This window comes from Osmia bicornis, chromosome 12 (assembly GCF_907164935.1).
Source record: "Osmia bicornis bicornis chromosome 12, iOsmBic2.1, whole genome shotgun sequence".
NCBI lineage: Eukaryota > Metazoa > Arthropoda > Insecta > Hymenoptera > Megachilidae > Osmia > Osmia bicornis.
In genome coordinates, this window is record NC_060227.1 from 2947891 (window position 1) to 2975402 (window position 27512).

The 27512-nt window shown below is 40.6% G+C and overlaps 6 protein-coding genes across 16 annotated transcripts; 3 read left to right on the forward strand and 3 right to left on the reverse strand.

The window, feature by feature from the left end:
- Window positions 1-1062: 1062 nt before the first annotated feature.
- Window positions 1063-11614, forward strand: LOC114873237. 4 transcript variants are annotated; one of them, XR_003788910.2, is made up of 2 exons: window positions 1063-7808; window positions 10606-10789. XR_003788910.2 is itself a non-coding variant. In XM_029181349.2 (2 exons), the coding sequence occupies exons 1-2, from the start codon at window positions 2474-2476 to the stop codon at window positions 11559-11561; spliced, it is 2763 nt and encodes a 920-aa protein (XP_029037182.2). In that variant the 5' UTR covers window positions 1063-2473; the 3' UTR covers window positions 11562-11614. The 4 variants fall into 4 exon arrangements, 2 of the variants coding, with proteins under 2 accessions (XP_029037182.2, XP_029037181.2); XR_006829954.1 differs by lacking the exon at window positions 10606-10789 and adding an exon at window positions 7987-9151; XM_029181349.2 differs by lacking the exon at window positions 10606-10789 and adding an exon at window positions 11529-11614 and having other exon boundaries at window positions 1063-5203.
- Window positions 11568-12176, forward strand: LOC114873247 (putative uncharacterized protein BRD3OS). Its single transcript, XM_029181365.2, has 2 exons — window positions 11568-11663; window positions 11736-12176. Exons 1-2 carry the CDS (start codon window positions 11568-11570, stop codon window positions 11934-11936), a joined length of 297 nt encoding a protein of 98 aa, XP_029037198.1. The 3' UTR covers window positions 11937-12176.
- On the reverse strand, window positions 12035-13680 carry LOC114873245 (autophagy protein 5). Its single transcript, XM_029181360.2, has 4 exons — window positions 13339-13680; window positions 13044-13249; window positions 12647-12972; window positions 12035-12563 (listed from the first exon to the last, which is right to left on the reverse strand). Exons 1-4 carry the CDS (start codon window positions 13492-13494, stop codon window positions 12454-12456), a joined length of 798 nt encoding a protein of 265 aa, XP_029037193.1. The 5' UTR covers window positions 13495-13680; the 3' UTR covers window positions 12035-12453.
- Window positions 13681-15934: 2254 nt separating this feature from the next.
- LOC114873210 (uncharacterized protein C1orf131-like) lies at window positions 15935-16720 on the forward strand. Its single transcript, XM_029181290.2, has one exon. It carries the CDS (start codon window positions 16077-16079, stop codon window positions 16587-16589), a length of 513 nt encoding a protein of 170 aa, XP_029037123.1. The 5' UTR covers window positions 15935-16076; the 3' UTR covers window positions 16590-16720.
- On the reverse strand, window positions 16603-24639 carry LOC114873209 (b(0,+)-type amino acid transporter 1-like). Of its 4 annotated transcripts, XM_029181288.2 has the most exons (7): window positions 24229-24639; window positions 23170-23254; window positions 18575-18937; window positions 17715-18463; window positions 17415-17628; window positions 17012-17317; window positions 16603-16936 (listed from the first exon to the last, which is right to left on the reverse strand). In XM_029181288.2, the coding sequence occupies exons 3-7, from the start codon at window positions 18879-18881 to the stop codon at window positions 16872-16874; spliced, it is 1641 nt and encodes a 546-aa protein (XP_029037121.1). In that variant the 5' UTR covers window positions 18882-18937; window positions 23170-23254; window positions 24229-24639; the 3' UTR covers window positions 16603-16871. The 4 variants fall into 4 exon arrangements, with proteins under 4 accessions (XP_029037121.1, XP_029037120.1, XP_029037119.1 ...); XM_029181287.2 differs by lacking the exon at window positions 23170-23254; XM_029181286.2 differs by lacking the exons at window positions 23170-23254; window positions 24229-24639 and adding an exon at window positions 20277-20891.
- Window positions 24640-25031: 392 nt separating this feature from the next.
- On the reverse strand, window positions 25032-27013 carry LOC114873178 (cytochrome b5-like). Of its 5 annotated transcripts, XM_029181219.2 has the most exons (6): window positions 26356-27013; window positions 26127-26255; window positions 25961-26022; window positions 25892-25900; window positions 25734-25818; window positions 25573-25665 (listed from the first exon to the last, which is right to left on the reverse strand). In XM_029181219.2, the coding sequence occupies exons 1-5, from the start codon at window positions 26494-26496 to the stop codon at window positions 25779-25781; spliced, it is 381 nt and encodes a 126-aa protein (XP_029037052.1). In that variant the 5' UTR covers window positions 26497-27013; the 3' UTR covers window positions 25573-25665; window positions 25734-25778. The 5 variants fall into 5 exon arrangements, with proteins under 5 accessions (XP_029037050.1, XP_029037049.1, XP_029037052.1 ...); XM_029181217.2 differs by lacking the exons at window positions 25734-25818; window positions 25892-25900 and having other exon boundaries at window positions 25032-25627; window positions 26356-26554; window positions 26652-27010; XM_029181216.2 differs by lacking the exons at window positions 25734-25818; window positions 25892-25900 and having other exon boundaries at window positions 25032-25627; window positions 26356-27010.
- Between the last annotated feature and the right edge of the window lie 499 nt (window positions 27014-27512).

Consider the following 27512-nt stretch of genomic DNA (forward strand, 5'->3'; position numbering starts at 1 on the left):
CCCTCGCAACAACCCGGACGGCCCGGCCGACCGAGCTGGCGACACCCTGTCTGGCAAGACCGGCCGGCGGACAAAGGAGGGGGAGCCTGGCCGCTGCGTTGCCACGTCCTCGGACTTCGGGCTGCGCCTACCTTCGGCCCCAAGGACAAATCCGATGAACGTGCCAGCCGTCGTGGCGTACTTAGGCGACTGCCGGTCTGCTACCGCTACGGCGCTTTCCACACTCTTCCACACGATATGCCACTCGCCGCTTGCCACTTACCGATATTATTCGACGTCTACTCTTGTCTCTTGCCTCTTACCTCTTGCTCTTACGCTTGTTACGCGAAAGTATAACAGCGCAATTACGATCGCTCGATCGTGATTCAGTGTTGTTCAAGCAAAGATAACCATTATCATGATTTTTGATAAAGTCGAAACGAAATCCATTCGTTCAACGACGGCCATGAGGAATACCTGAAGAATGAGCCACGCTCGTAAAACTATGCGAAGGTCAAGTCGCGTTCAAAAGGCAGGTACCTTTCGTCATAACGTTTGCCGATCATCGGATGTATTTAAGAGGGACTCGGAGTCGGCACAATCGACGAAGCAAGAATAACCAGCGAGTTTCTTCGAAATGCAGTAGGGTGCTCCTTCGTGGAACCGCAAAAGAATCGGTCGGGTCTCAGTTTCTGCTGGTGGCGCAAATCGTGGAAATTTACGAGGCCTCGCTCGTTTCTTTCTACGCGGCCACCTATCTCTCTCGTGTCTCAAAGCATGTATATACTAGCACTCGGCTTGCGTCATTGCTCGCAGGTCTTTCTGCGTCCGTATACGTTGCGGCCTACGTGCGGCTGAGCGACATGGCAACCGCGCGTAAAGCTAAACATATTAACTGTCGGCTCACGCCACAAAAACAACATGATCTCATTCTACTATGTATATGCAGGGAACGTGCGATTTGCTTGCTCGCTTCGAAACCTCATTCAGTGATAACTGGAGGATAAAAGTTGCAAGAAACGAAAATAAGAAAGGCAAAGAGAGCAGGAAATAACTGACCGACGATGACTCGTAACGGTAAGCCGTCAGAATATGTTGGTAATAACCAGCAAGAACAATACAGATCGCATTACCCCACCGAGGCTATAATAGGGACAACTTCAACCCTAACGAGACTACCAATACCAGTAAGCTGACACGGCCACGGGTGTTTTTCTTGGAAGGCAAAATCCCCTTGCGCCTCGCTAGCCTTCCCCTTTATTCGATGCCAATAAAATTTCCTAGACACGACGGTCCTCGTGTTGGCGCTCGGTACGGAAAGCTTTCAAGAATTGTACCGTATGCGAAACCTGACGTAGCTCTTCAACGATTTAACCTAGATAACACGCCTAATCTCGGCGAGGGAGCGTGAAAGCATCGTAACTCGAGTAGTGTTTTCAAATTTTTTTAGCGCTTTTACGATCCATTTGATCGCATCGAGCGGCTCGACGATCTACAAATCGAACGTAATAAAATTCTACGTAACGTATGCGAGCGTGCCGAGTAGGCGAGAAAAGGCACGGTCGAGCAGCGGAGAAAGGCGAGCAAAAATCGCGGCTCCAAGCTGGCTAGGACGGTGAGCAACGAGCGAACGGGCAAGCAAGCAAGCAAGCAAGCGAGCAGCAAGCAGTCAGACGAGAGCGGCAGACAACATGGCGCCGAGAGCGTCGTCACGCCGGCGTGACGTTTCCCGCGCGCGTCATTAACGGAAGTGAGCACACAAAATGGCGGAGTTTTACGGCGCTGAGGTGTGAAAGGGAGGAGAGTACGGCAAGGGGGCAAGAGGGAGAGGCGGGTGGGGCGCCTACGGGTGCGGGCAGTCAGGCAGGATGACGAGAGCCGTAGAAAGAGAGGAGTTGGTGGAGGTTAGGTCGGTGGCGCAAAGAAAGAAGAATGACTGGTGGCCGGCAGCGGTGGACTAGCGCCTGTGTGACTGTGTGTCGAGCGGGTTGCCGGGACGTCGAGGGGCGCCTGCTGGATAGAGAGAAAAAGAAAGAACACTCCGCTCGAAGCGAGGAAAGAAAGAGAAAGGTTGAGAGGTGGCCGGATAAGTGGGGGTAACACGGTAAAAGACGGTGAGTGTGACAGCGACGAGCGAGGCGAGGGGTTTTAGAGCGAGAGAGCGAGTGGCGAATCGTCGAGAGGGGAAGGGAAAAAGCGTTTCAGTGGGAAGCAGCCGCAGTCCTCGCCGATGGTGGGGATGAAAATTAGTTACGGCATCTACCAAGACCTAAAAGGAACTCCGTGCGCGGTGCGGCCAGGCCACTTCGTGCAATGTTACGCGTTAAGGTACCCCCGTGCGTTGTTGGCAGTACCCGGTTTCTAAGCTCATCGTCGTCATTGTCGTTACCGTCGTTCTCGTTCTTGTTCTCGTTTTCGTTCTCGTTCGCGGTCTTGTGCTCGACGTGACGGTCATCGTCACGCTGCGAAACAATTCGGTACGTGAAAACACACTATGGCTCATGGCGTAAGCGAGGTGCTCGGTGAGGGAAGCACAGTGAAAATGGTGCATCAGAAGCAGCAACAGCAGCAGTCGGTGCATCAACATCAGCAGCAACAAAACGCGAAAAAATCTGTCGGTGTGATGGGAAGTAGACGCATATTCGCGCCGGCCTTCAAGCTCAAGGTTCTCGATTCGTACAGGAACGATATCGACTGTCGTGGAAATCAACGAGCCACAGCGAGGAAATACGGGATTCATCGACGTCAAATACAAAAGTGGTTACAGTGCGAGGATAATTTGAGAAACAGTTGTGCCGAGACTGGAAATAATGGAGTGGTCACGACGACGGTGATCTCTGCCGCGGGTGTTTCTAAGGCGGACGGCACCGTGTCAGAATCCACGGGGTCCGCCGTGACTCCAGCAGCGCCGGCCTTGAACCTCAGCCTCGCCAGACTGCACGGCGACGAGCTGGCTACACAGCAAGGGCCCCCACCTCTTCTTTCTCGTCCTCCTCATGGTAGTTCACCCTCTTCGCCCCAATACGTTTCTCAATCCAACACGGTTTCGGTTTTACCCGTTCGTGTCGGATACCAGGAATATTCCGCTAATCAAGATCAACATCATCTTCGTCGAGATACGGAGGATCGAATACGGGCAACGGACGTTCACGGATATTCGGAGGCTCGTGTGAATCAGGAAACTAATTATTACGTTTTAAACGCTGATGGACAACGTGAACTGGAAAACGCGACGACGTCGTTCGAGAGCCGAAACGAGGCGAAGGTGTACCAAACTCTGACGAGTTATCGCGCCTCGCATCAGGAGCATCGGTACAGTGAAAATGAGAAACATCGTTCGCCGAGTCATCGTCATCGATCGTCGCAAAATTACGGAGATGTGGATTCCTCGGTGGACGGGAAATCATCGTACGGTTTGCTGCTAGCGCCGTCGATGATAAAGACGGAACGCGCGAGCCCAGACTCGGCGGCGACGCCAGGGCCGTGCGAGTCGACTAGTTCTCCCGGTCTCTCCAGGATCCCACTCTCGCCTCTTCTGCATCAAGCCAGCAACAGTTCCAGCTCCAGTTCCAGCTCTACAACGTCCGTTCACTTCGATTCCCCACGGGCCTCCGCGAGTCCGTGCTCGTTGCACGTGCACGATCACGATCACGCACACGAGCACGTACACGCATACGCGTCACCGACTCCGGATTCCGAGAAGTCGATCCCGTCCATGTATCAGCAGGAGAGAGAGTCGAAGGAGACAACGACGACGACGACAACGACAACGACAGTTCGTATCGGTGAGAAGGAAACAGAGGACATTGCGGGGGAGGCAGAAATTGGTAGGGCGGTGGTCAAGGAAGAAATTCAGCTGGAAGAAGAGGAGAATTGCGAGGAGGGAAGAGAAGCTGTCCCTGCAGCATCTTCGTACATCGATTATCAACGACCACCTGCTGGCTCGTCTTTTCTCGATTCCCGTCCTGCCAGCCCTGTACACGATCGAGAAGGATACTCGTTGCCTTCGAGCCCTCGCGAACCGACCAGTTCCGCTGGGTCCAGCACCAGTTGCTCCGACAGCGAGATGGACCCTCTCGACTGTTCTTCCGGTGGTCACAATTCGTCCAACGACCTTGCTCGGCGACGATCCTTCTCCCTGCGATTCAAATTAGACGTTCTCGATGCTTTCCACCGAGACGTCGGTGTCGCCGGGAACCAACGCGCCACCGCTCGAAAATTTGGCATAAATCGTCGTCAAGTTCAGAAATGGTTAGGCCAGGAAACGGAGTTGAGGGGCGAGATCGCTCTTCGTGGAAACTCGCGACAGCGACTCGGCCCTATCCAGGATGTCGCTTCCGGTGACTCACCGGTAGATCTGAGGACGTCGAACTACGTTTCCAGTTTATCGCAGGATCAAATCGAAGCTGAATACGAGCGATCGCCTCCGCCTCGTTACTGTTGCGACATCGGCTCCTCCTCCTCGCAGCATCTTTTCTACTATCACCATCCTGCCGCGATAGACCCGTCTTCCGAGAGCGAGCCTACCGTTTCTTGCAATCTCTCCTGTTGCATGGACAGTCACGCTACGACACCGGTCACCTCGTGTTACCAGGAAGTGTCCTTAAGGGGATCTTGCTACGCGGAGTCACAGAACAGGCAGTACTGTTATTCTCCGAGAGAGTATTCGTCCGAGATCACTTCGATCCCCTCGATCCCCGAACAATCGGAAGAATTGTCCTCGCCACTCAAGAGGCAACACTGCACCCTCTCTTGTTGCTACGAAACGCTGCCTTCGCCGAAAAGGCTTTGCCTGGAGGCGGATGAATCGACACAATTGAACGGAAATTCCTGCCAACAAGTGCCTCCTCAAGAAACGCCACTCTGTCTGGTGAAGCCAAAGAGGCTGGTTGTCGCCTCGCCGTTGAGGACAGAGCCGGTAACCAGTACGGTGCCGACGCCACCGGCGTCCACCGTGCTACCGCATCCAGGACCAACAGCGAAGAAGGACGCCATCTTGTTCAAACCCTACTTGGACAATCCGGTGAGCAAACCTGCGAAAGAGCACGCGGTTCAAAGGGGATTGTCACCAGTCAGCAGTCAGAACATCAGCAACAACAACAACTGCCAAAGCGTTTGTAATTTGAACGAAGGTAGCAGGGGCCACGATTATGCTCTCGAGCTTAGCTTAAGACTGCCGGTATCCTGGAGGACTCAACCGAGTCCGTACACCGAGTTCCCGCAGGTCAGGAGCGCATTCGTTAGGTATCCAGCGAGTCATTACAGTTAATTCAAACGTTTATTCGATTCTCGATCTCGTGAAATATGTATTACAGCGACACCTGTTCCAGCTTGATCCTCGATTCGGGCCGAGTCCAAGTACCTTGCAATTGATTTTATTTACTTTACAAATTTTAGAATACAATTTTTAATTGTACATTGAGAATTTTAACCCATCGATTCTTAGATATCTACAATCGTTCAGGGACAAATGCCTCGTGGACAGGATCATCCGAGGCAGGATCGATTAGTACGTGATCTACGACACGTCGTATGCCACGTAAGAGTTTATCGTTTCCACGGATCGTCGGTACCGTGTTATACATCATGATAAAGTCCTAATCGGCCATTGGACGAACCGAAACGTGGAAGGAGATTATACACACGCTCGCGTCCTCGCTTAGCATCTCCTTCGGACCCCCTCTTATACCTTACGCTCTTCTTCTTTTTCCCCGCTCAAAAGTCTTTTCTTTACTTTTTTTTTCCGCGCCTCTTTATCGTCGAGATTAACGGCTATCTGCTAGGCCGTTTAGAGGTCGAGTGCGTTCGCTATAATTACGGAATTATGTCAGTCTCGGGACGATACCGATCACGAAAGAAAAAGTCTCTCGCGGCTGACAACGTGGTTTCTAGCATTGCGTTACGCAATAGCCTGACGACATACCGTCTCTTGTTCATCGAGTAATCGTATTCTCCAGAAAAAAACCATCGATTCGTATCGAATCGAACTCGAAACGGATGATCGTCTATGCTAGAACTGCGGCTACCGGTTTCCTTGGTTCTTTTTCTATTCTTCATCTTCTTCTTCCTCCTCCTCCTCCTCCTCCTCCTCTTTTGCCACGGTAGCTTCTCGATTCTCGGTTTGTCATACATCGTTTCGAATGAACGGTTGTCGCTGTTCTTATTCCACCGTCGTCGATCGAGGATCGATCTTATAAATATCGTGTTTAATTGCTCAAAAAATTTCTTCCATGGGCGCAGCTGTGCGATGCACGGTGCGCAAGTATTACGACAGGGTTTCGCTTCTTCGTTATATTCTTCGGTTCTCTCCCCTTTTGATCGACTTCTTTATGAATCTTCTTCGATCTCTTTCTTCTTCTCCTCGAAATATAATTTTGTAAATAAAATAATTCTAATGTTTCTCTGTCGATGCAATAAATAATTGAGGAGAAAGAGGAAAAAGTATATGAAACTAAGAAAAAGAAAAGTCAGTACTTACCTAACGATTACTTCAATAATTAGAACTAAAATTATTTAATATCATAAGGAAAGGAGTTGACGATGCAATTGTAAAATTATTTTATTTTTGGAAACATAATATTCATGACGAAACACGGTCGATCAAGAGGGGAGAATTTCAAAAAGACAAATACGGGAGTGCTCCGAAACAACTCGCGTGCCTTACACATGATAGGAGATCGTGTAGCGTCGACATTTTAAGGGATACAATTTTAGAAATTTAGACCAATAAGGAGACAACGTTCTTAATTATTCTTATAAATTATTCGCACGTCGTCTTCTCCGTTTGACCGTGTGTTCCGATTCTCGCGAGGCGATAACACGTTTCTTCTTTAACATCGTCGAACGACTTTCGGTAATAATAATAGAGAATGAAAAAAGTGTGGAAATTCCTCTTCATATGCGATTACCATTTCTCGTAATCGGTCGTTATGTTCGACCCCAAGGAGATAATGGTCGCGATAATGATCCGTGTGCATTGACCAGCGTTGCTATTCGCGAAAACGGATACGAGCGAACGGGAAAGCGAAAATAGCGGTTCCACGAATGTTCTTGTGATCGGATAATTGAGCGAGCCCACGGTAAAGAAGGGCAATTTTGTAAATCACCGTCGCAGACGGAGGCAGTTACGTCAATGTTTCAATATTCAGAGCCAATCGAGCTCGTTCCCAGTGCGGCTAATCTCACATATTGCGACAGCCGCGTTACATTATCGGTCGAAATGCACTCGCTCGTTACCGAGTCGGCCGACACGGGTCAACAGCGCACCAATCTATCTCCCGAACGGACGTAAAAATGCGTCAAATTTTGTAAATAGTCAACTATTCGTACCTTTGAAACAATAACAGTATCGGAAAAGGAATTTCCCTCCCCTTCGTTCCGATTCGATCTCGTCTTTTAGAACTCGGAGAATCGGAAGATAGGAAACGAGAGAAGAAAAGGAGGGTATATTAGCCTTGTCCGCGTTCGTCGATAGGGTCAAGGTGGCAATGTACAATAAAATGTAGCGTAATCGTAAGCCATAATGAATTACATAATGCCATAACGTTTTACATAATAAACGTATAGTGTCGAACCGACTGACGAAAGAGGGAGCGTGCTCGGTAGTGCGAGAAATAAATGCGTGGATACGTGCGTGCGTGCTTGCTTGCCTGTGTTCCGTGTGCACAGCCCACAAGAGTCTATTAAACGAGGCATAGAGCATTGTATAAGCAATATTTTTTAAGTGCATAAAAGTGTGTGAACGGTTGAGAGGTAGGCGAAGGGATGGCGCACGAGCAGCAGCGTTTCGTGGGCGAGCCCCCGCGTTTTAAACTTCGTCATTCACACACGTACGTAAACACAGAGTTATGGTGTAAGCATAATGCTTGTGTATCGTACATGTACAAAAAAAATTTATATATAATGTTGGAAGATAAAAAAAAAAAATACAGAGAGCGCGTATATATATATATATGTATGTATGTATACATAATTATATATTATATTTTAATACGATGAAACTTTTAGGTTAGAAACGAAGCGCCTGAAAAACTCGCCCGGTGCCTTTTTAGATCGCTCGTGCCTTATAGCTTCGCGCGAGGTGGAATCAAGGACCAAAAGTGTCCCGCGTCCTTAGAACGATCCACGGGTATTTATACGTTCCCCTCCGCGACGATGAAGCGTTCCGTGCTGGTTCTTGGCAAGGATAACGCTACGGGACAGAGTGCATACACCGGTGACTCGCCCAAGCGTGTAATAATATCAGTATTCAGAATTTATATTCGTTTATTTATTATTGGTCGTCGACACAGTGGTCCGAATCGAAGAATTTAGTTACGTTCTAGTATTACCTTTGAACCAAGAGAAGGTACATCCTGGGATCTCCTCTTCTTCGTGTTCATTCCTTGAAAAAAATACGTAAGAAATGTGTTCGGCCTTGTATCCAGTTCATAATCCATGTAAGGGAGATGAACACGGAGGAAAGGAACCCATGGACAAGGTACGATTAATATTTTTTGGTAAAATGTCCCTATATTCTTCTGTCCGGAGTCTGGACCATTGTACGTCATTTTAAATCCACGTTAGAAACGAACCACTCTTGTTTCTCTTCTGCCTCGTCGAATGAAAGAGGATAATTGAAAAGATATTATAGTTTCACCCTTCTCTTAGATCTATTTTATTCGTATTTCCGATCATTCTGAAGGAAAACATTTAAAATTCAGTAAAACGATAAGGTGAACTCGTTCCGAGGGTCGATCGAGAGCTAACGAAACGAATCAATCAGGGTTCCTTCGCCGAGAGGCAGCTCAAAGTGTGATAAATCGCCTCGTTTCTTCGAGGCTTATCTATTTTTCTTTTTTTCTTCTGTACGACCGAGGCTCTCTGGCGAGCATGAAACAATGGCGAAAGCAACGATATTATTTGACTCCGTCGTTTAAAAGCGTTATTTCTCTTCTGTCGTTAAAATTGTGATCTATCGAGATGAAAATGGCGAGACTGAGAGGGAGAGGCTGAAACACAGAGAGATAAAGTAAGTGTGAACGTCGTTCTTCTTTTTTTTTTCTACGATAGGAAGAAACAAAATTCATTGTATTAAATATTGTATTATATGTACACACAGCCGGACACATACACACAGACATGTAGATTATTGAAAATTTTAAAGAAAATATAAGAGACTATTTTAAATGAAGAAATCACCGTTCCCGTTTTTCTTAGTTTTATTCGAGATGTTAGGTATTTACAATCACTCGAGATTACAAGATTGAAGAAAAATTTATTCCTTCAAGACGCGTGCACGCGTGTCAAGCTGAATGTCTTCGAGATAACAACGAAGCTGATAATTTGAGGAAAGTTGACACAGTCGAGCAAAGATACATCGCATATGGGTTTATAAGTTGATTTCAAAAAAAACCGGTACCATCTTTAATCTCCAATTTATTTCATTTAACAAACATAAAAATAAGTATGCACATATTTGTAGAGTGAAAGCAGAAAATGTCCAAATAATTTCATCGTGTTTGTACAAAGATCGTAGTTACGTTGAAGATAAATTGAAGCCAAGTCAAAGTCGTAGAGTGACTCGTGCAATGAAAGCAGTCACGTTGGATGCCCACTCATACAATTGCGCTAGCTGTGCAATCGATGCATTGTTTCCGTTATCGCGGTCGATTGGTAGTATGTACCTCGATCGTCACCCGTGCTCGCTAAACTTTCTAAGCACGCAACCACATGCATGCCTGTCGCTAATTAACGATGCACTTGTATCGATAAATGACGTCAAGTACCCTATACGTATGATAGGATTTCTTCCCGACCGTTGGACATTCATTCATCATCCTTCGAGCCTGCACATTGATTTCGATAAGTCTGCAATTGTACTTTTATCTTCAACCACTATTATAATATGTAAGGTAATTTTTATTTGTGACTGAAAAGTGCAATGCATGCCAGCTGCACACGTGCACCTGACGCAATCGTATTCTAGAAGATCTTGAGAAAAATGAAATAAGGAATAATAAACGTATATGCAATTGTAATTGGTTTAAAGTTTAAAGCAATGAATATAAAATTAATCTTTACGACGTGTGCACAAAGAATTGTTAATTGTTGAATACTAATCTCTAATTTTACAAATCAAATGTACTTTGTGATATTACAGTTGTTTATGTTACCGACGGTAGCAAAACAGATATACTAGTTTATCGACGTTCCCAACAATTTGAAATATCCCCAAATATTTTATCATTCCTGCAACCGCGTAAAATGCAATTAATTGACAAAAGTCATGCTTTTCCCTTGGAAGTTGTTATCTTTCGCGCTAAGTTTTTATTTAAACGTTAACGTTATAAAAAATTTTCTGTATTAAATCGCAATAACGACGATATCCGTTTTTATCGGGGACACCGCGTGTGCGCAAAGCGGACCTTGAATCAAAGTATGACTGATGCAACGCTTTCAATCAACGCCAATAAATGTCACCAACTGGTGCAATGTAATTAGGAAGGGTGCAGTGGCACGTACAAATAAAAACTCGTATTAAACGTTCGTTTTGAAAATAAATATATTTTACATGAAATGTTATTATGATACGATACATAATTGATGTATGTACATACAATAAGAATAAAATTAATTATTTTACAGATAGTCTTGCTACGTTGCGTTACACATTTTATTGATGTAGAATAATTGAAACTACCGTCTGGAGCGGTTGAAAACAATTTCACGGCATAGTTGCACGTGTTTGGCGTTCTCAACCGGAAATTCGAAAGGGATACCAAAAAGTTCCTGGCATCTTTCCAGTTGTCGAATAGCATCACTTCTGTCCACGAGGTAAAGATCAGCGCAACGACGAACTCTCGAGTTTCGTTGATTATTCCTACCGTGTACTTCTTATCCATCCGCCGATACCATCGGACACCAATTGCAAATCGTCAATTCAACAGATTGAATCGTATTTTATCAGGGATCCCTATTCGATAAAACCATTTTTTAATAAGCAGTACAACGTGATCCTCTACTATTGGTATATAATACATATATGTAATACTAATTAATAATACACATTGTCACAGCCACCAAACTTCATTATCGTGACATTACAGTTTCCATTCATTGTGGAATTAAAATCTTAATGAGATTACTCGTACAATTTAAATTCAAAACTTTGGAAGACCACGTTTTCAAGATTCATTATTTTTCTCTGAAACTTGTTCTCCGAAGGACAAGGGAAAAAATAGAACTACAAACGTCCCTGTGAATTTCCCTAGCACAGGCAAAACATTTCGAAGGAATGGCGGGAAAGTCTTACTTCCTACGTTGTGAAAGTCCAGTCAGAGTTTATTTTTATACTAGGCAAACGAGTATGTTTCTTTCTTATTCCTCTTCTTCTCGTTTAAGTATCTTTTATTCTCCTTGTAACAACATCGTCTTTCGAGGCTGGAAACATCAATCTTTTTTGGATGATGGTTGTTTTTTAGTATCGTTCGTTGAGTAAAATAAAACTTTCCCCACGATCAAATGGTTCGATCGCGAATTATATTCAGCTATACGTTTTTTGGTTACAGGCTCTGCAGTTCGGGAACGTTGGAAAAGAGTAGCCGTAAATGACGGAGCGCTATGAATCGCCCGAGGTGACGACCATTTTGACCAAGGCACAGATTCACGAAAGATATCAAGATACAGCCCTAGTTATATTCAAAGTAATTGACAGTATATACATTTATAGCAGTTTTGATCATTTATATTAACGTATTATAATCCGTTTGTTGCAGGAGCAACAAAGTAAAAGGGAAGCGATGAACTATTTAACTATCGGAACGAGTCGCAGAACTATGGAGTATAGTAGTTACGGAAATCAACCTGTTGTCGTGCGGAGACCAACTGGAACTCTAGTACATCATAATGAACAAAACTTGTCCTCGCAGATATTAAGGATATATCAAAAGCCTCGAGATAGTTGTGTAATAAATTAAGTTATACCGTTTTCGTTATTTAATAGTTTTCAATCTGTTTTTTTTTTATTTTTCTTTTGCACTATAGTACTCATAGATCAATAATTTCATGATACTGATTACAGGTTTGATTAGTACGTTTATATACACGAATAATTTATATAACTATATTTATACAGTACGCTGTTTCATGTTACCGAATATATTTCGTTAATTACAATTCATTCGGTCTAGAATAAATGTGGTCCGATGTTGATCCGACTTACGTACAAGTCCTGCACTGCGATTACGATAAAATTCGTAATTCTTTCGAGCGTTACGAAAATACAAGCAACAATAATAATTTGGCGTTATAACTATTGTTTTCACAAGAGCGATATTCACGACTTGGTACAAAATAAATATGTAATAAAAGACATAGAGCATAAAAAGATCCACACTGATGGATCTGATTTGAGCGCCAGAAAAACTGGCAAGATAAACAGCAACGAACTCGCGAAATCATTGATAATTAGCAAACTTGCTGTTTCAATATGGGTTATGACGTTAAAATTAAATGCAGAAAATTGTCAGGATAGCTTAAATGTTCAGACATCCATTGGAGTGGGGTTTCCAAAGGTGGTGTAATGCCATGAGTAATCACTTTAGCTGTAAAAAGAAGAGAAAACATGTCTAATAACTGTACATACAATGTGATACGAAAATCTGGTAGCAACGAAAACGACGTTTACCATCTTCATGATCTGGGAATACTTCATTCAATAAATGCCTCAATGTTTTCCTTTGGCCTTCCTCGTTCATAGGTTTTACAAGCTTTTGTACATATTTGTCTTCGCTCGTATAACAACGAAACGGTATGTATTTGAAACCCTCTTCACTGTTGGTAGCCTCCATAAGTTTTCTATTCACAGACCAAAACTGATCAAACTTATCATTCAATAAGCCAGACCACAACTGATTGTGATCTTTCTTTTGCATACTTGACACTACTTGGCCTCTGTGTTTTAATACATCTGCTTCTTTTATACATGAAAGAAAATACGATTCGACAATTTCTCTGAAAGTTTAATGTAATCAGTTCGTAGGTCTCAGCGTCGATAAATTATAAACGAAACGTTATATACCTACTTGTTTTGACAGTGCATCAGCACATTCTCTGGAAATTTATCGAAGTGAACGACAATATTCCAAGGCAATTGTATATCATTGAAATAAATGTCCAAAAGTACACCGATCGGGTAGTGCCATTTCAAGGGGATACCATTAAACTCTAACCACATCTCGTGTTCTTGTTTGCTGTCACTTTGTATATGTCGTATAAAATGTTTTCGTACCTGGTTAGAAAAACAACGTAAACCGTAAACATTATTAAATAAGATAGTTTTTTAAAATGAAACAGAAAATTCGTTTTGCGCTGATTTACCTTATCTGAGCAGAGCGGAAAATAACTTAACCTAGGTACCATAAGATAATACGGATCAGGTCCTTGCAATTCACATATTTCCTCGGGATCAAGAGTGAAACAAACAGGAACTTTACCATCCCAAATTTCTCTCAATACTTCCCTGTCATTCGCCATTATGCGTATAATGACAGATAACGTGTAGTTTAATTCATTCGTAACTTCAATGACAAGTTATCCTTTAACAAGAGGTTATGTTTTTCGTCTGCTACAAATATTGGCTATATCAGCGACGACACATTCAAAAAGACAGGACATGTCTTATTTCACGATCATTGGGGTTCCGGACACCCCCTGGCGAGGAACGTCACCGAAGAAAAATTGGCGCGAAATATTAATATTTCTTAGAGCGAAGCGAAACACCATCAGTCTTATAGCGACCACCGAGGGGTACAGAGCTACCTGCTAAACATAAGTACATATACCCTTATTTTATTTTCTGCGTTCATTCAATTTGCTGTATTTATCTTTTTGGCTTATTGAATAAGCTCATTAGGAGGAAGAAGGTGTTGATTTTATTACTTCCGCCTGCACCCTCTATATCTCTGATTTCACTATATCTCTGCACCATTATATCACTGCATTCCTTACATCCCAACAACCCTTACATATCTGCACTCTTTTCATCCCTCCATTCCTTACATCGCTTCATCCCTTATATCCCTACATTCCTTACATACCTTTATCCCTTACATCCCGACATTTTTTACATCTCTTCATCCCTTACATCCCTACATTCACTTCAGCCCTACATTCTTTTCATCCCTACATTCACTTCAGCCCTACATTCTTTTCATCCCTTCATTCTTCTCAGCCCTACATTCTTTGCATCCCTACATTCTTTTCAGCCCTACATTCCTTTCATCCCTACACTCTTTTACATTTTCTTCAGCCCTACATTCTTTTCACCCCTATATTCTTTTCATCCATACATTCTTTCCATCCCTACATTCCTTTCATCCCTACATTCCTTTCATCCCTGCATTCCTTTCATCCCTGCATTCCTTTCATCCCTACATTCCTTTCATCCCTACATTCCTTTCATCCCTGCATTCCTTTCATCCCTGCATTCCTTTCATCCCTACATTCCTTACAGTTGAAATTTTTGCGACTATAAGGTCTGCGATTTTATTATAATTTAGTTCCTTTTTTCGCCACCAGAGGGCGCTGATCCAACATCGAGATTTTAGTTCACATTTTTGCCGCTAGAGGGCCAGAAACCGAGCAAGATTTAGTTCCTTTTTCCGAAACCAGATGGCGCTGATCCAACATCGAGTTTTTAGTTCACATTTTTGCCGCTAGAGGGCCAGAAATTGAGCAAGATTTAGTTCCTTTTTCCGAAACCAGATGGCGCTGATCCAACATCGAGATTTTAGTTCACATTTTTGCCGCTAGAGGGCCAGAAACCGAGCAAGATTTAGTTCCTTTTTCCGAAACCAGATGGCGCTGATCCAACATCGAGATTTTAGTTCACATTTTTGCCGCTAGAGGGCCAGAAATTGAGCAAGATTTAGTTCCTTTTTCCGAAACCAGATGGCGCTGATCCAACATCGAGATTTTAGTTCACATTTTTGCCGCTAGAGGGCCAGAAATCGAGCAAGATTTAGTTCCTTTTACCGACACCAGAGGGCGCTGATTCGATATCGACATTTTAGTTCAAATTTTTGCCGCTAGGGGGCGCTATTTTTTCGAGAATTTCGCGAAAAAGTAAGTGACTTACCTTTACTTACCTTTAGGCGAAGCAGTCTTTATAATATATTTATTATAAGGGATGCATAGGTGTAAGAAATGTAGGGATGAAAAGAATGTAGGGATGTAAGGGATGAAGCGATGAAAGGAATGTAGGGATGGAAAGAATGCAGGGATGAAAAGAATGTAGGGATGTAAGGGATGAAGCGATGAAAGGAATGCAGGGATGTAAGGGATACTGAGATGGCCTTGGTCTATAATGAGGGATAAAATTATATAAATAACTTGATAAAGTAGAATAAATTGGATCCTCGGCTGAGACTCAGAAGAGAGATATAATCATAAATGCTATCTCCCTTCGATAAGCTTAGTTAATAAGCAAAAAAAAAGAAATGAAGCAAATTAAATAAACTCTGGAAAAAAAGTATGCTGGTTGTACCATCTTCATACGGACCTGATATTATCGAGGGGTGTTAAGGACCCCGAGGCACCGATAACTCTCTCTGCATATGGACCTGATATCGTATTGGGGTGTCTGGAACCCCGGCGACTCAATCTGCATACCGACAAAATATCATCTTGGGGTATCGTGGACCCCGCGACTTATTGAGCCCCGACCTAATATCATCTCGGGGTATCAGGGACCCCTGCAACTCTCTTTACATACCGACAAAATATTATCATGGGGTATCGGGGACCCCTTCGACTTATTGTGCGCCGACCTGATATCGTCTGGGGGTGTTAGGGACCCCTCCGACTTTTTCTGTGCACCGACCTAATCTCATTTGGGGTGTCTGGGACCCCGCAAGTCGCAATCCCTCGAAAACAAAGCCATCTCCATTCTTTTATATCTGTAGTCACTGCTAGTTCGAAGAAACCTTTTAAATTTTAATTGATTGTAGAGATTTATAGGTTTTGTTTAACATTCTGCTCAGGTGTTAAAAATAATCATATTTAATTTGAATGAAGTAAAATTATTATTAAGTTTTTTTTTATTAATATCTTATATAATGGAAGACTTTATTCCAACACGGGTGTCAAAATTAAACAAGGACGCTGTGAATGCATTCATGTCAGTTAATTATGAAAAACCAAAAAGAAAAAGAAAAGATAACGTGACTGAAAATCAGCATGGAAACGAAGTACAAAGTTCTAGATTTAGCATAAAAATTAATAAAGAAGAGGAACATAATGATTATAAAAAGAGACAAGAACGGGAAATGAAACGTATCAGATACGAGGTTATGAAATTTGGTATGTCCGGTTTTGAAAAAGTAAAAGCAGAAGAAACAAAAGTTGCACTTGCTTTAAGTTTAGGTGCAAAAGCTCCTAAGAAAAAAGGTATTAATTATAAAGAATTAAAAGAGCAAAGGAAGAACACAGAAAAGAAGGTAACACGCGTATCGGGACTCGAGAAGAGTCTGATAACACACAGAACCAAGAAGATTCGTAAGAAAAATTCAAACGATATATTAGAAATTTATGGGAAAGTGAACAAGAAAGTGAATAAAAATAGGAAATAAAATTCCAACTATAAACATTTAAAATATTTTTATTTATTTTGTTTAGTTCTTACTACATTTGCTCATTGTATTCAACAACATGTTCCATGTATTGTATAACTAACAAGTAATAAAATAATATTTTTCATGTATTTATGAATTCATTCAGGCCAGCCTTGAGCTTTAGTAATAGGATACATATTTTTGTTTATACACATTTAAAATAGATATTTATATAACATTCACGATGCCGTAATGGAATGGTTTGGCATTTAAAGAATAACTTTATGTATTCAGTCGAGGTCAATCAAAGGCTGCAGCTGTTGGCGCTACCTCGAGTAACATTTGGAGAAAGGCGTTTATTCCTTCTGAAAATGGAAAGAGTAACTTTATCTACCTGTACTTAATACCGAAAAATGTTAAATTATAGAAGCAATATTTACCCATAAATTTGGGCACGTATCCATATTTAACAAAGGGGAGGTAGACAAACATGCCCGCAAATATGAATCCAGTTGCGTATAAGTATTCGATCTGAGGTTTCTCGATGATTGGCGCTACAATCAGGTACGCAGAGATTCCAAGTACAAGCACAGGTATTATCAGCGGACATTTGTACGGTCGAGGATGATTCGGTCTGGTCCTTCGCATCACCAATAGAGCTAGCATTGCTCCACCATAGAAGATCCAAGCGGTAAATGAAAAAAAATCGATCAAAGAATCTATGTTTCCGGATAGTACCATTGCTCCTAAGAGGTATTTCATAAAGTAATTAGTAAATATACACGTATTTATTAATCGTTAATATGTAGATACCGAAGAATAAAATGGGAATACAAAAGGTACCTGCAACAAGCGAGTGAAAAATAAGTCCTGGAGCAGGAGTAAAGCGTCGCACGTGTACATAGCTGAGACAATCGAGTAAATGGCCTTCTCGAGATGCGGCGAAACATAGTCTACCTGCTGCAAAGAGAGTACCATTCGCAGAACCAAAAGTGCTGATCGCAACTGAGAGTGGCATAAGCCATGCCATCACGCCAAGAATCCGATTTCCAAAAGTCTGTGAAACGTTAAAGAGACAATTATTAATTAAATTTAAAAGTTAAAACGAATAGACAAAGTAGATGAAATGACAAGATGCCTTACCACCGCGACAGCCTCGCTTTCGATCATCTCCGAAGGGGACATCACAGCTAGGTACGATAGGTTTATTAACGCGTAACACAGCGTAACAAGTGGTATACCAATCATAATCGAACGTGGTAAATTCTTCGAAGGATCTTTGATCTCTTCGGTGACGTAATTAAGATTGTTCCATCCGTCGTAGGCCCATAGACCAGTGTAAAAAGCTGTAGCTAATCTACCAATGTTAACGGTGCTTCCGTCCATTGTTTCGAAGGCTCCTTTCAGATGCTGCGTGTTACCCTGTATCAACTTGTACGAGCCACCGGCTATCACAACCAGTATGGCGATCAGTTTAGCTGCTGTAAACGCGTTTTGTACACCCGTCGCCAGATTAACGCTGTAACAGTTCACCAGTAATATAAGTACGATGGCGAGGAGCGCAACGAGTTTAACGACTTCCTCGGGTGGATCGCAGTCAGCCGCGAAGGCTTCGACCGCGTACTGAGCGAACGAGAGACATATGATCGCCATCTGAGACGGTTTCAAGACCAACGTCGAGACCCATGAGAAGAGGAATGCAGGCGCTGCGCCGAACGCATCCATGAAGTAAGCGTACTCGGCGCCGCTGCTTGTGTTCATTGTACCCAGCTCAGCGTATGCTAACGCACCACACAGACTCAACATGCCGCAGGCCGTCCATACCAGGAAGCTGACTCCGATACTGCCAGTCCGAACCAAAAGCCCTGACGGCGAAACGAATATCCCAGAACCTATCGTTTACATAGAGAATTAATTAGAGACATATAGAGCTATTTCACAAGTCTTTGCGTATTTATCTTGCGAAAGTAAATGATCTGATTATAGATTTTGGGGATCGTTACCTATCATGGTACCAACGATTAGAGCCACCCCACTGACGAGTCCCACCCGTCTCTTGAGGTGAACAGAGTTGTTCTCCTCTGGGTCCGTCCCCTCCACCCCTCCACCCCCTCCACCCCCATCTTCATCATCTCCCAGCTCCCCAGATTTAACTTCTTTCTGTTTCCGTTCGTGTAGCTGTTGTTGCTGTTGACCATGTTGAAACGACGATATAACTGGATGGTTCCAACCGTTGCTGTTATCGTTGCCTCTGACGGATCGTTGAACCAACGTCGACTCAGGGATTCCGATCCATCCACCGCCTTGCATCTGTTGCTGCAACTGATTGTTGCCGTTGCTCGTCTGTGGATCATGTCCCACGGTAGCTGAAACAAAACGTTTTTATCATCGTTAATAGATTTTTCTAATGGTTCGACGAGAAACGTGTTCAAAGCGCAGCATCGCGATACCTTCGTACATAATTGTTCAAAGTTTCGCAAATAAATGATGTATTTATTTAATATTCAATAAAAATCTAATACAAGTATCAAAATGTATTTTAATATCTTCATTTCAACTAATAAGAGAGATGCCAAGATACTTGGAGAGGATGCTCGTGAATCTAAAAAGCGTGAAATCCTTCAATTTGTATTTATGCCGGCATATGACGTTTGTTATTCTTGTTATTAACGTCGCGACGATGTTGCTGCTACCGTAATAGTTCGCGTGGACGTATGCCAAAAGATTTCTCGTGACCTGTAAGATTGTTGTTCCTTCCTTGATAATAGACGGTGGTAGTCTGAATCTGAACACGTGCTTTTCTAAATCAATGACGAATAGATATCGTTCGTGCAACCAAAACAAACTCCGTTACAGAGTTTGTTAATCATTTACGAGGTTGATAATTAAGGTAGATTGTTGGAAGTTTATAGCGCGTGTGCCTACCGCAAGAATCGATATTATCAATAGTTAGCTCGATAACGGATACCGAAAGCAGTAAACCTTTATGGAACGCTGCGATGAATAATCGTCTAAAGCGCAACACGAGTATAATTGTTCTCTTTTTCTTTTTAAACGAATTCAACACCCAGCCGATCGTGTCTCGTGCTCTACGCAAAGCGTGTGTCACTTCTTCTTCAAGGTGACCTTTCGATAAAGGACTATCGATTCTCTCGTCGTACCACCATGGTTTTATCTTTCCACGATATTTAAATACTGTACTTTTTTAAATATCGTTCGATTTATCCCATAAAATTGAGCCTCGTTAAATATAATACATGCTCCTATAGTTTGTGCTTGAAAACGAACTCATTCCGCAAAAATAAATTTAGAAATTCATCTGAGCCGATGACGAGGGTGTGTGACTGAATGAAACTATATTCCGTTAATAAGCATTTATTTCGCAAGGAAGCATAAATTTTCACGCGACCAGCACCAACTAACGCACTCGACAGAATATCGTCCGTTGTGCTGCTTGCTATTTTAAAGAGGGTGGCAGGCAGGTCCACAAGAAACTTTTCGATTTTCCCCAATAAATGAAAATACCTTCTGAGGGTCCTTGGACACGACTTCGCTGACGAAAATCAGCCGACCCCTCCCACACTTCCAAGACCCACTAAATTAAACGTCCAAGAATTTAATTACAGAAGCATCGTTTGCATTTTCTTTCATCGAAAAGAAAGGCTGAACGATTCTGCAAATGAGACGTCCGCAAAAATTGCTGACCTGTTTTGTCGCTACGCAAACGCCAGTGTCCTTTAGCCATGTATTTATTCTACTTTGTACCGATTACGTTACATTTGTGAGAAAAAACGTATTAAAATAACAGTTCGGATTAATAATAGTTCAGATTTGAAGCTAGAGTTTTTGGCTTAGGTTGTTCATGCGATGTGTGTTGCAATACTGAAGAGAACTTTAATGGCTTGACCACGTACGTGTACAATGCGTCGTAAAACTATTTTTTAAAACATTACATAAAGGATCAAATCGGGAAAACTGTTATCTTTTGCAAACAGCTTTGCAGAGTAATTATTTTAACGGTGCAATTGTTAACACGAAATAAGAACGTTACGTAAATAATTAAGACTGATAAAGAAGCATTATGCTCGTCGAGTGACAAACTGACAATGAGAATTAAATTGCAAAATCCGTCGAACTGGTAATGCGATATGTTAACACGGATGTTCGTGGTGTTTAGTAGCCAGCAGCGTCTCTCAGTGGTCATTTTATTGCCTGGCATGAAATCACTGCACGTTTATGATCCTTTTACTTTATTACTCGTCGTTTGTTACAGTTAATTTCATCTAAATTCTGGTGAAAAACCGTGGAACGGATAAAATCTAGATTGTCGCAATGGTGCGCCACGTATGAAACTCATTTAATGAATTACTCGTCGCTTCTAATCGTTAACACGTTCAATGTTAAAATGAAATTAATGACGTGTAAGCACGACACGTTATCAAGGATAAAAGAATTTAATTCTTCAATTAACACTTTGACGGCTGGTGTCACGCATTCGTGACCGAAATGCGTCCGATTGTTCGAAGACTGCGATATAATTGAACATTGTTGTCGCTAATTACCTTTCGCAGTTAACGTGACGTAAATAATCATGAGAGAAGATGAATAGCGAAACGAGAAAGATTGAAACTTTCATAATCGTCAATTCAAACGCCATCAATAAAAACCGTTTCTAAGCCGTGTTAATGCCTATTGTACTAAAGTGTCGTAATGATCCAATTGCGTTTAATTGATCGTTCACGCGAAAGAAACCGATCTCCGTGCAAGGTCTTGGTTGAAAGAAGATTGGATTCACGATAGAAGGCTGTAAAATTTACCCTCCAATTTCTTCGTCCGTAGGAACGATGTTGGAAATTTACGTTTTCCATAATTTTTCAATTCGCGCGTCAAATAGATTCGATACGATATCGATTGGATAGCACGTAATTCAAACGGAGGAGAAAACAAACGTGTTTTCGCATCGAGTTCTATGTAGTCAACGACTTCTAGTTTACTCTGATAGGTTCCACGAACTATACATCTAAACTTTGAACCTCTTTGTCGACGCGTAAACTCCTAATCGATTCATCGAGTTGAAAATTGCGCGAACAGGCTGAAACATTGTGGCGCGCCCCTACAATGATCAACACTTTGAGTAATGGATTTTATTTTTACTCGTCAGTTATTCGGTAAATTGATGCTGATTGATTGAATAATTTATTCAAGATTTCGACCTTCTTCTCCAATCCTTATTATCGTCACGTTTTCGTTTAAATCCACTTCAGGAATTCCTTTTTCAAATATTTGAGATTCAAAATGCAAACGTACGACAGCTAAAGTGGCAAAGCTTTTTATAACTTCATTATTGCTGCGTAAATACCGACGGAATAGAACATTTAATTTCTTTCCCACGTCAAATAGTAAAATTGTCAGAGTAAAGCTGTTGATTTATAGCCACATGACATTGGTCAACGGTTTTCATTTCACTCTATCGATCATAATGTTTCTCATTGCCATCTTATGACCCGTTGTTAAAGAACAGTTTATAAATGATTAAACGAAAAGTTTAGAAAAATTGAAGAATGTTTTCTAGATTTTTTTAATTATTCAACGATTAGTAATGATTAACTCATTAATAAGATAGTAGATCTATGTATAGTAGCAAGTGCGGTTCAGACTCAAGCATTTACGATAAAAGCAACGTTGTTTGAAACACGTATAAGCCGGATAGCAAGAGAATAGCACGAAGAAGAACATAACTGTGCATTAGTTTGCGTGTAAAGAATAATTGGCTTAAACGGAACACGTCGCGTCGTTGAGTACTTGTCGTCGTCTCTTTATCGAGTAGGTTCGTTGTAAAGTCGTTCGTCTATTTGTGTCCACTTCGAACGGCACATGTCTATTATGAAATGTTATAAATAAAATCTCGAAATGATGCGCTGGAAGATTGAGATCGAAACGCTATCAATCGTCTATTTGTATTTATTGAAAAAAAAAAAAAAAAAAATTATATAGAAAAATTGGATTTTATAGAGGATGCAATTTGCAGCAAGTACGTAACACTTGTGTATATTTGCGGCCGCTGACGTAGTACTACGTCTTTCCGTTATTTAAAACAATTTCTATCTTTCCTCGGTTATATTTTTAGCGGATTTCTTTTTTAAACAAATTTCGATTTTCTTTTCTCCGAGGAATCTTCAAAATCGCCTAAGAATGATTAATCGATCGTTTAAACTTCATAATGTATCAAGTGAATTAGATTATTGTTATAATTTTCGAATGACAAATACATTGGACGAGGAAAGGTGGTAAATCACTTTTGCACGGACCATCTCAAAGTACACTATTAAAATACCCTCTTAAAATACTCTTTTCTAAAAATACTTTACTCGAGCCAGAACTCTCGGCTGCGTTTTTCGAATGATTGAAAGATAGGTAGATTTTGAGAGATCGTTAGCCGTTTATGAATGAATAGAATAGCGAAGGAAGGAAGATAGGAAAATCGATGGTTGTTCTTGACTTTGATAAATTTAGCTCTGTCATTGTCGAGGTGATTAAATAGAAAATCGCGGATATTCTTGGATCTATCCGAAAGAATTTGTGCACCCTACGAGCTTACCGTTTCACGGGATGACGCAACTTGGACTTCGTGGATTTTGGTAGTTGCGCTCTTCAGTTGCATAACAATCATTTGCCTTCGTTTCCTACAATTTGTATCAATTAAACGGGCCCTGGTTTTCGACTTCGCGCCATCACGGTAGCAAATTCATTTTGAAAACCTACACTCGTCTATGCCAATTAACAGTGACTACAAACTATAAATTTATCAAAGTATCTGTTTGCGATACATGTTATGAATATTTTATCACTCATTCTAAATAATAAGTATATACATAAATTTTCCCCAATTTCTACGAACCTTGAGTAATGCATTTTATTTTATTGAATATTCATTAGCTTTTTAACTACTATGTAATAAGGTGTTATTTGCGCATAATGATTCGAAAAGGAAAAAGAAAAGATTCTTCGAAAAAAAAATGAGACACTGTTTGCACTTGTTACGTAAGACAAGATTTCACGTGCTTTCGATATTTCAATTTTTCCTTTTTGCACAAAATTCATTTGGCAATGAGTAAAATTAATTAGCTCAACGAAAATACCGAGGAGCAGAAGGAAATAAGAATTACGATGTGTCTTGGCACACACACGTGCTTTCTTGTCCTGTAACTCTAGTACCAACAGGTTTTATTTGATCGTTGATACGTGTCTTTTCTGAGAAAATTTCAAAATGCTCTGCAATTTTCATATAATCTACCTGATATTATTTTAGTTATTCAATGACTTCAATTACGATCAATCTTTTCTCTTTTTATAGAGTTGTTTGTCAGATTGAACATATCTAATTTTATTTTCTTCTTTATTGTTTTGTGTACTGTTTACATGTAATTTTTAGTTGTGTTAACAACTCGAGTGAAGAACTTGGTCCAAGAATGGAAGTCACGTTTATGAATGAGTAGCCCGGCGAGGGTAAAAAGCGCGCGAATCTTTCCAATTACGAATTAAGTGGCTCTAGCCAGGGTAAGTGTCATTGGGTCACGTAAAACGATGTGAACAATGACCGCGATATACGTTTAAAAGAAAAAAGAAAAAAATAGAGAAAAATGATAATGTCGCTCACCTCGTTTGAAGGGCGCGACATGCATGACTCTAAGAGGGACCGATAAGAAGGGCGGACTGTGAGACCGCCTCTCATGACACCACGCCGACTTTTCGGTGCAACCACTGTCTCTGCCGTTTACAGCTGTCTTCGGACCGTCGTCTGGCTATATTTTTGCGCTAAATTCTCTTGTGAATCTCTCGTTTGCGTATCAACGGGCGACAATGCTGTACGCCCTTTCTTTCGTCTGAATTTTCGAACGTTAACAGCCCAAAGACTTAGAGGAAGCCTCGTCTTCTACGCTCGAACTGAATTCTATTTGATTTTCGATTTCTAACACAAATTTTATGTATGGGTTAGATATGTAACTATAATACCACGATACGACTTGCACCGATCCACCTTTGGCGATGAACTGGGTGTTCGACAGAGGGAGACGTACCCGCCGAAGAGCGAACAGGAACGAGGTCGGGAAGGGGAAACCGAGAGTGCAAGAAGGAAAGGAAGATAGAGGGACGAGCGCCTAGCGTCGGCGCCCAAACTCGCTCGATATCGTGTTTCTGCCTTTCGACTTCTATCGGATATCTATGAATTCATCTGATAATTCCTTTTTCATATTATTTCACGTTTCTTCTTCCTATTGTATTTAAAACTTTATCATTAAAAAAATAATTATTAGTATTTGAAGAAATTTACCCTTAATTCATTTTCAATGTACAACTCTAGCACGGGTCTAATTACTATATTTTTAAAGTGATAACATGTACATATGTATGCACTAACAATAAGTCGCGTGTATTTGTAAAAACATTATATACAATATGTAAAACATAACAAAATGCAGTTTTATTATATAATATTGATTTTATGACATACATAAACATATAACAAACATTAAATAGATCTTATGGTCAAAGTGTAATATATTATATTAATTATACACAGTGTATTAGAAAAATAAAAGCGTTTTGGTTTGTTAACTATATATTTCGTTATTTGAATGTAAGGATTTTAATTAATATTAAGTCTTTTTAACTGTGATAAATACAAACTTAACAATGACTTAAACATTGTTTGCATATTTAATTAATGTATCGTTTTTTATACATACAGAAACAGATATTTCAATAAGGCTTTTGTACCACTGAGCGTTTGGAAAACTGTTTTTTCTTTTTTAAGCATAACTTTAAAGTTAAAGCTTCTCATACTAGGCCAGCTTCCATGTGCAATTTCGTATCATCAGAAAACTGTATGTGCAATGTATATCATATTTTTTGATTCATTATTTGTAACAGTTGTTTGTACAAATTATAAAAAATAATTCTTAGGAATGACTCAGTGTGCTTTGATAAAGTAACGGTAGACAAATGTTGCCAGAACTCCAAGCGCAATAGGAATCAGCCATGACCTCCAAGAACCACTGCAATTACCGATCATCACATCATGATGCAGCACCGACTATTCACATATCATACATTTCAATTTTTAATAACCTTACAGCTTTGGATAGCACAAATATGACTTACCAATATACAAAGAAACAAAAGCACAAATGTGATGTTAAAGATGTATTAAGCGTAACAGTACAAAAGAGTTAAGCTTTGAATTGTGCTATCCAAAAATGATAGATAATTAAAAGATACAACACCAATGCAGATAAGTTGTTAGTAGCAAAACTATATACCTGGAATAACTTTGTCAACAATTTATATACATAGTAATAATCAATATTGATGTAGAAAACATTTTATACCTAGTACTTTCTTCGTCAATTATTCCAGTTAAACCATCAGCATTTCCCTCTGTTCTTTGACTCTAAAATTAACAAGTTATAATTTTTCAATTTGACTTCTTACATATTAACAACAATATAAATTATATGGCATAAATGATAAATAAATATTAAATGCTATACTTACTTCTACTATTTCTCCTATTTTATATGATTCCATTATTTTCCTAGCATCGCTAGAATGACCGATGTCCTCAAAAACTTCTGTTCCATCTTTACCACCTTGATCTAAAATAACTTCTTCTCCACCTGGATGCTTAAATGCAAATTATAAAAGAAATTTTATTTTACCAAGATATTATAAAATATAGAGGAAGATATATTATATATATATATATGAAAACGTGATTAAAAACCTGATCTAGAAATAAAGTCACATCGTAAACTTTGTTGTGAATAATAAGCCACAAATCGTTGCTTTCGTTATGTTTAACAACTTCTTCCCGCGTGTACAATTTGGTAGGAACGGTATCAGCAGTAGAATTTTTCGACGCCATGATGTTTCTTTTGTAGTAAATGTTTTATAAGAAATATATGATTATTATATAAATACCGCTGAAAGGAATGAACAGTATACTGAATACAGTTGGTGATATATGCTTTAAACTTTGTTACAACACTGATTCTTGTTAAGGAAATGAACGCTATTTACACAAGTTTTAATGAATAGCTTTTGCTCCGGTATCTGCGATAGCAACTATAGTCTAAATTTAGTGAACCGGTTAGTAGATAATACGAATCTTACGTATATCTTTGATTGCAATATCCTTAAAAAAAAAAATCTCCGCATAAATTTTCCTTTAATTCTATAATACTTAGGTAATTTTGACACACTGTAAATTAATAGCAGTTAATGATTGATTTCATACTACATATATAATCCATGTATCTTTTTAGTGAGAAATGTAACGTTTCTTTAATAAATAAATATTCAAAATTTAAGCATTTTATAAATAAGTATTATATATAAAATACTATGTGACTTATATATGTGTTAAACCTATCGCTGCGTTTGCAAGTTTATAAGTTATAAACTATAAGGCGATGCTAGCGTGACGGCCGAACTTTCGCGTCGATAAAACAGTCAACGCTTCATTGAAAATTAGGCCGAACAGAAACTGATTCAAGCGCCACCTCAATTATCGCATGTTATCAACTAACGGTATGTTATCGCTTACGTCACCTTTCGCATGCACCTAAATGACACGTGTATGCTACGATAGCTATATGTATAAGTACATAATTAAACAATACTGACCATGCATTCATTATTATTAATTTTCGTTCCGTAAAATTGTAGTTGCAATGTGATACACTTCAGAATCTGAAAGGCATAGTTCCTGAAAAATATATAACAGAGATTAAATTGGAAAGAAAGCATAAATTTCGCAGCCAATTCGCTCGTATTATTTGCTGCATAATTAATAAATGTACCATAGAAATAATGATACAGTTATTAATTGGTCATCGAATAACCACGAGGAGGTTGCTGTGGTTTAGAGACCCGCCCTAC

Excerpts from the sequence above, each read along its gene's own strand:
- LOC114873245 (XM_029181360.2), bottom strand. The coding sequence starts at position 13,494 with ATGGCGAATGACAGGGAAGTATTGAGAGAAATTTGGGATGGTAAAGTT. Across the intron at positions 12,973-13,043 it reads CTGATGCACTGTCAAAACAA|AGAAATTGTCGAATCGTATT; the intron begins GTAGGTATATAA and ends TTAAACTTTCAG. Across the intron at positions 12,564-12,646 it reads ATTCCCAGATCATGAAGATG|CTAAAGTGATTACTCATGGC; the intron begins GTAAACGTCGTT and ends TTCTTTTTACAG.
- LOC114873209 (XM_029181286.2), bottom strand. The coding sequence starts at position 20,316 with ATGGCTAAAGGACACTGGCGTTTGCGTAGCGACAAAACAG. Across the intron at positions 18,464-18,574 it reads AATCGTTGGTACCATGATAG|GTTCTGGGATATTCGTTTCG; the intron begins GTAACGATCCCC and ends TGTAAACGATAG. Across the intron at positions 17,629-17,714 it reads AAAGCGAGGCTGTCGCGGTG|ACTTTTGGAAATCGGATTCT; the intron begins GTAAGGCATCTT and ends AACGTTTCACAG.
- LOC114873247 (XM_029181365.2), top strand. The coding sequence starts at position 11,568 with ATGACGGAGCGCTATGAATCGCCCGAGGTGACGACCATTTTGACCAAG. Across the intron at positions 11,664-11,735 it reads CAGCCCTAGTTATATTCAAA|GAGCAACAAAGTAAAAGGGA; the intron begins GTAATTGACAGT and ends CGTTTGTTGCAG.
- LOC114873237 (XM_029181348.2), top strand. The coding sequence starts at position 2,474 with ATGGCTCATGGCGTAAGCGAGGTGCTCGGTGAGGGAAGCACAGTGAAA. Across the intron at positions 5,204-10,605 it reads CGTACACCGAGTTCCCGCAG|ATAGTCTTGCTACGTTGCGT; the intron begins GTCAGGAGCGCA and ends ATTATTTTACAG.
- LOC114873210 (XM_029181290.2), top strand. The coding sequence starts at position 16,077 with ATGGAAGACTTTATTCCAACACGGGTGTCAAAATTAAACAAGGACGCT.
- LOC114873178 (XM_029181217.2), bottom strand. The coding sequence starts at position 26,496 with ATGGCGTCGAAAAATTCTACTGCTGATACCGTTCCTACCAAATTGTAC. Across the intron at positions 26,256-26,355 it reads TGACTTTATTTCTAGATCAG|CATCCAGGTGGAGAAGAAGT; the intron begins GTTTTTAATCAC and ends TTTGCATTTAAG. Across the intron at positions 26,023-26,126 it reads AAATAGGAGAAATAGTAGAA|AGTCAAAGAACAGAGGGAAA; the intron begins GTAAGTATAGCA and ends TGTTAATTTTAG.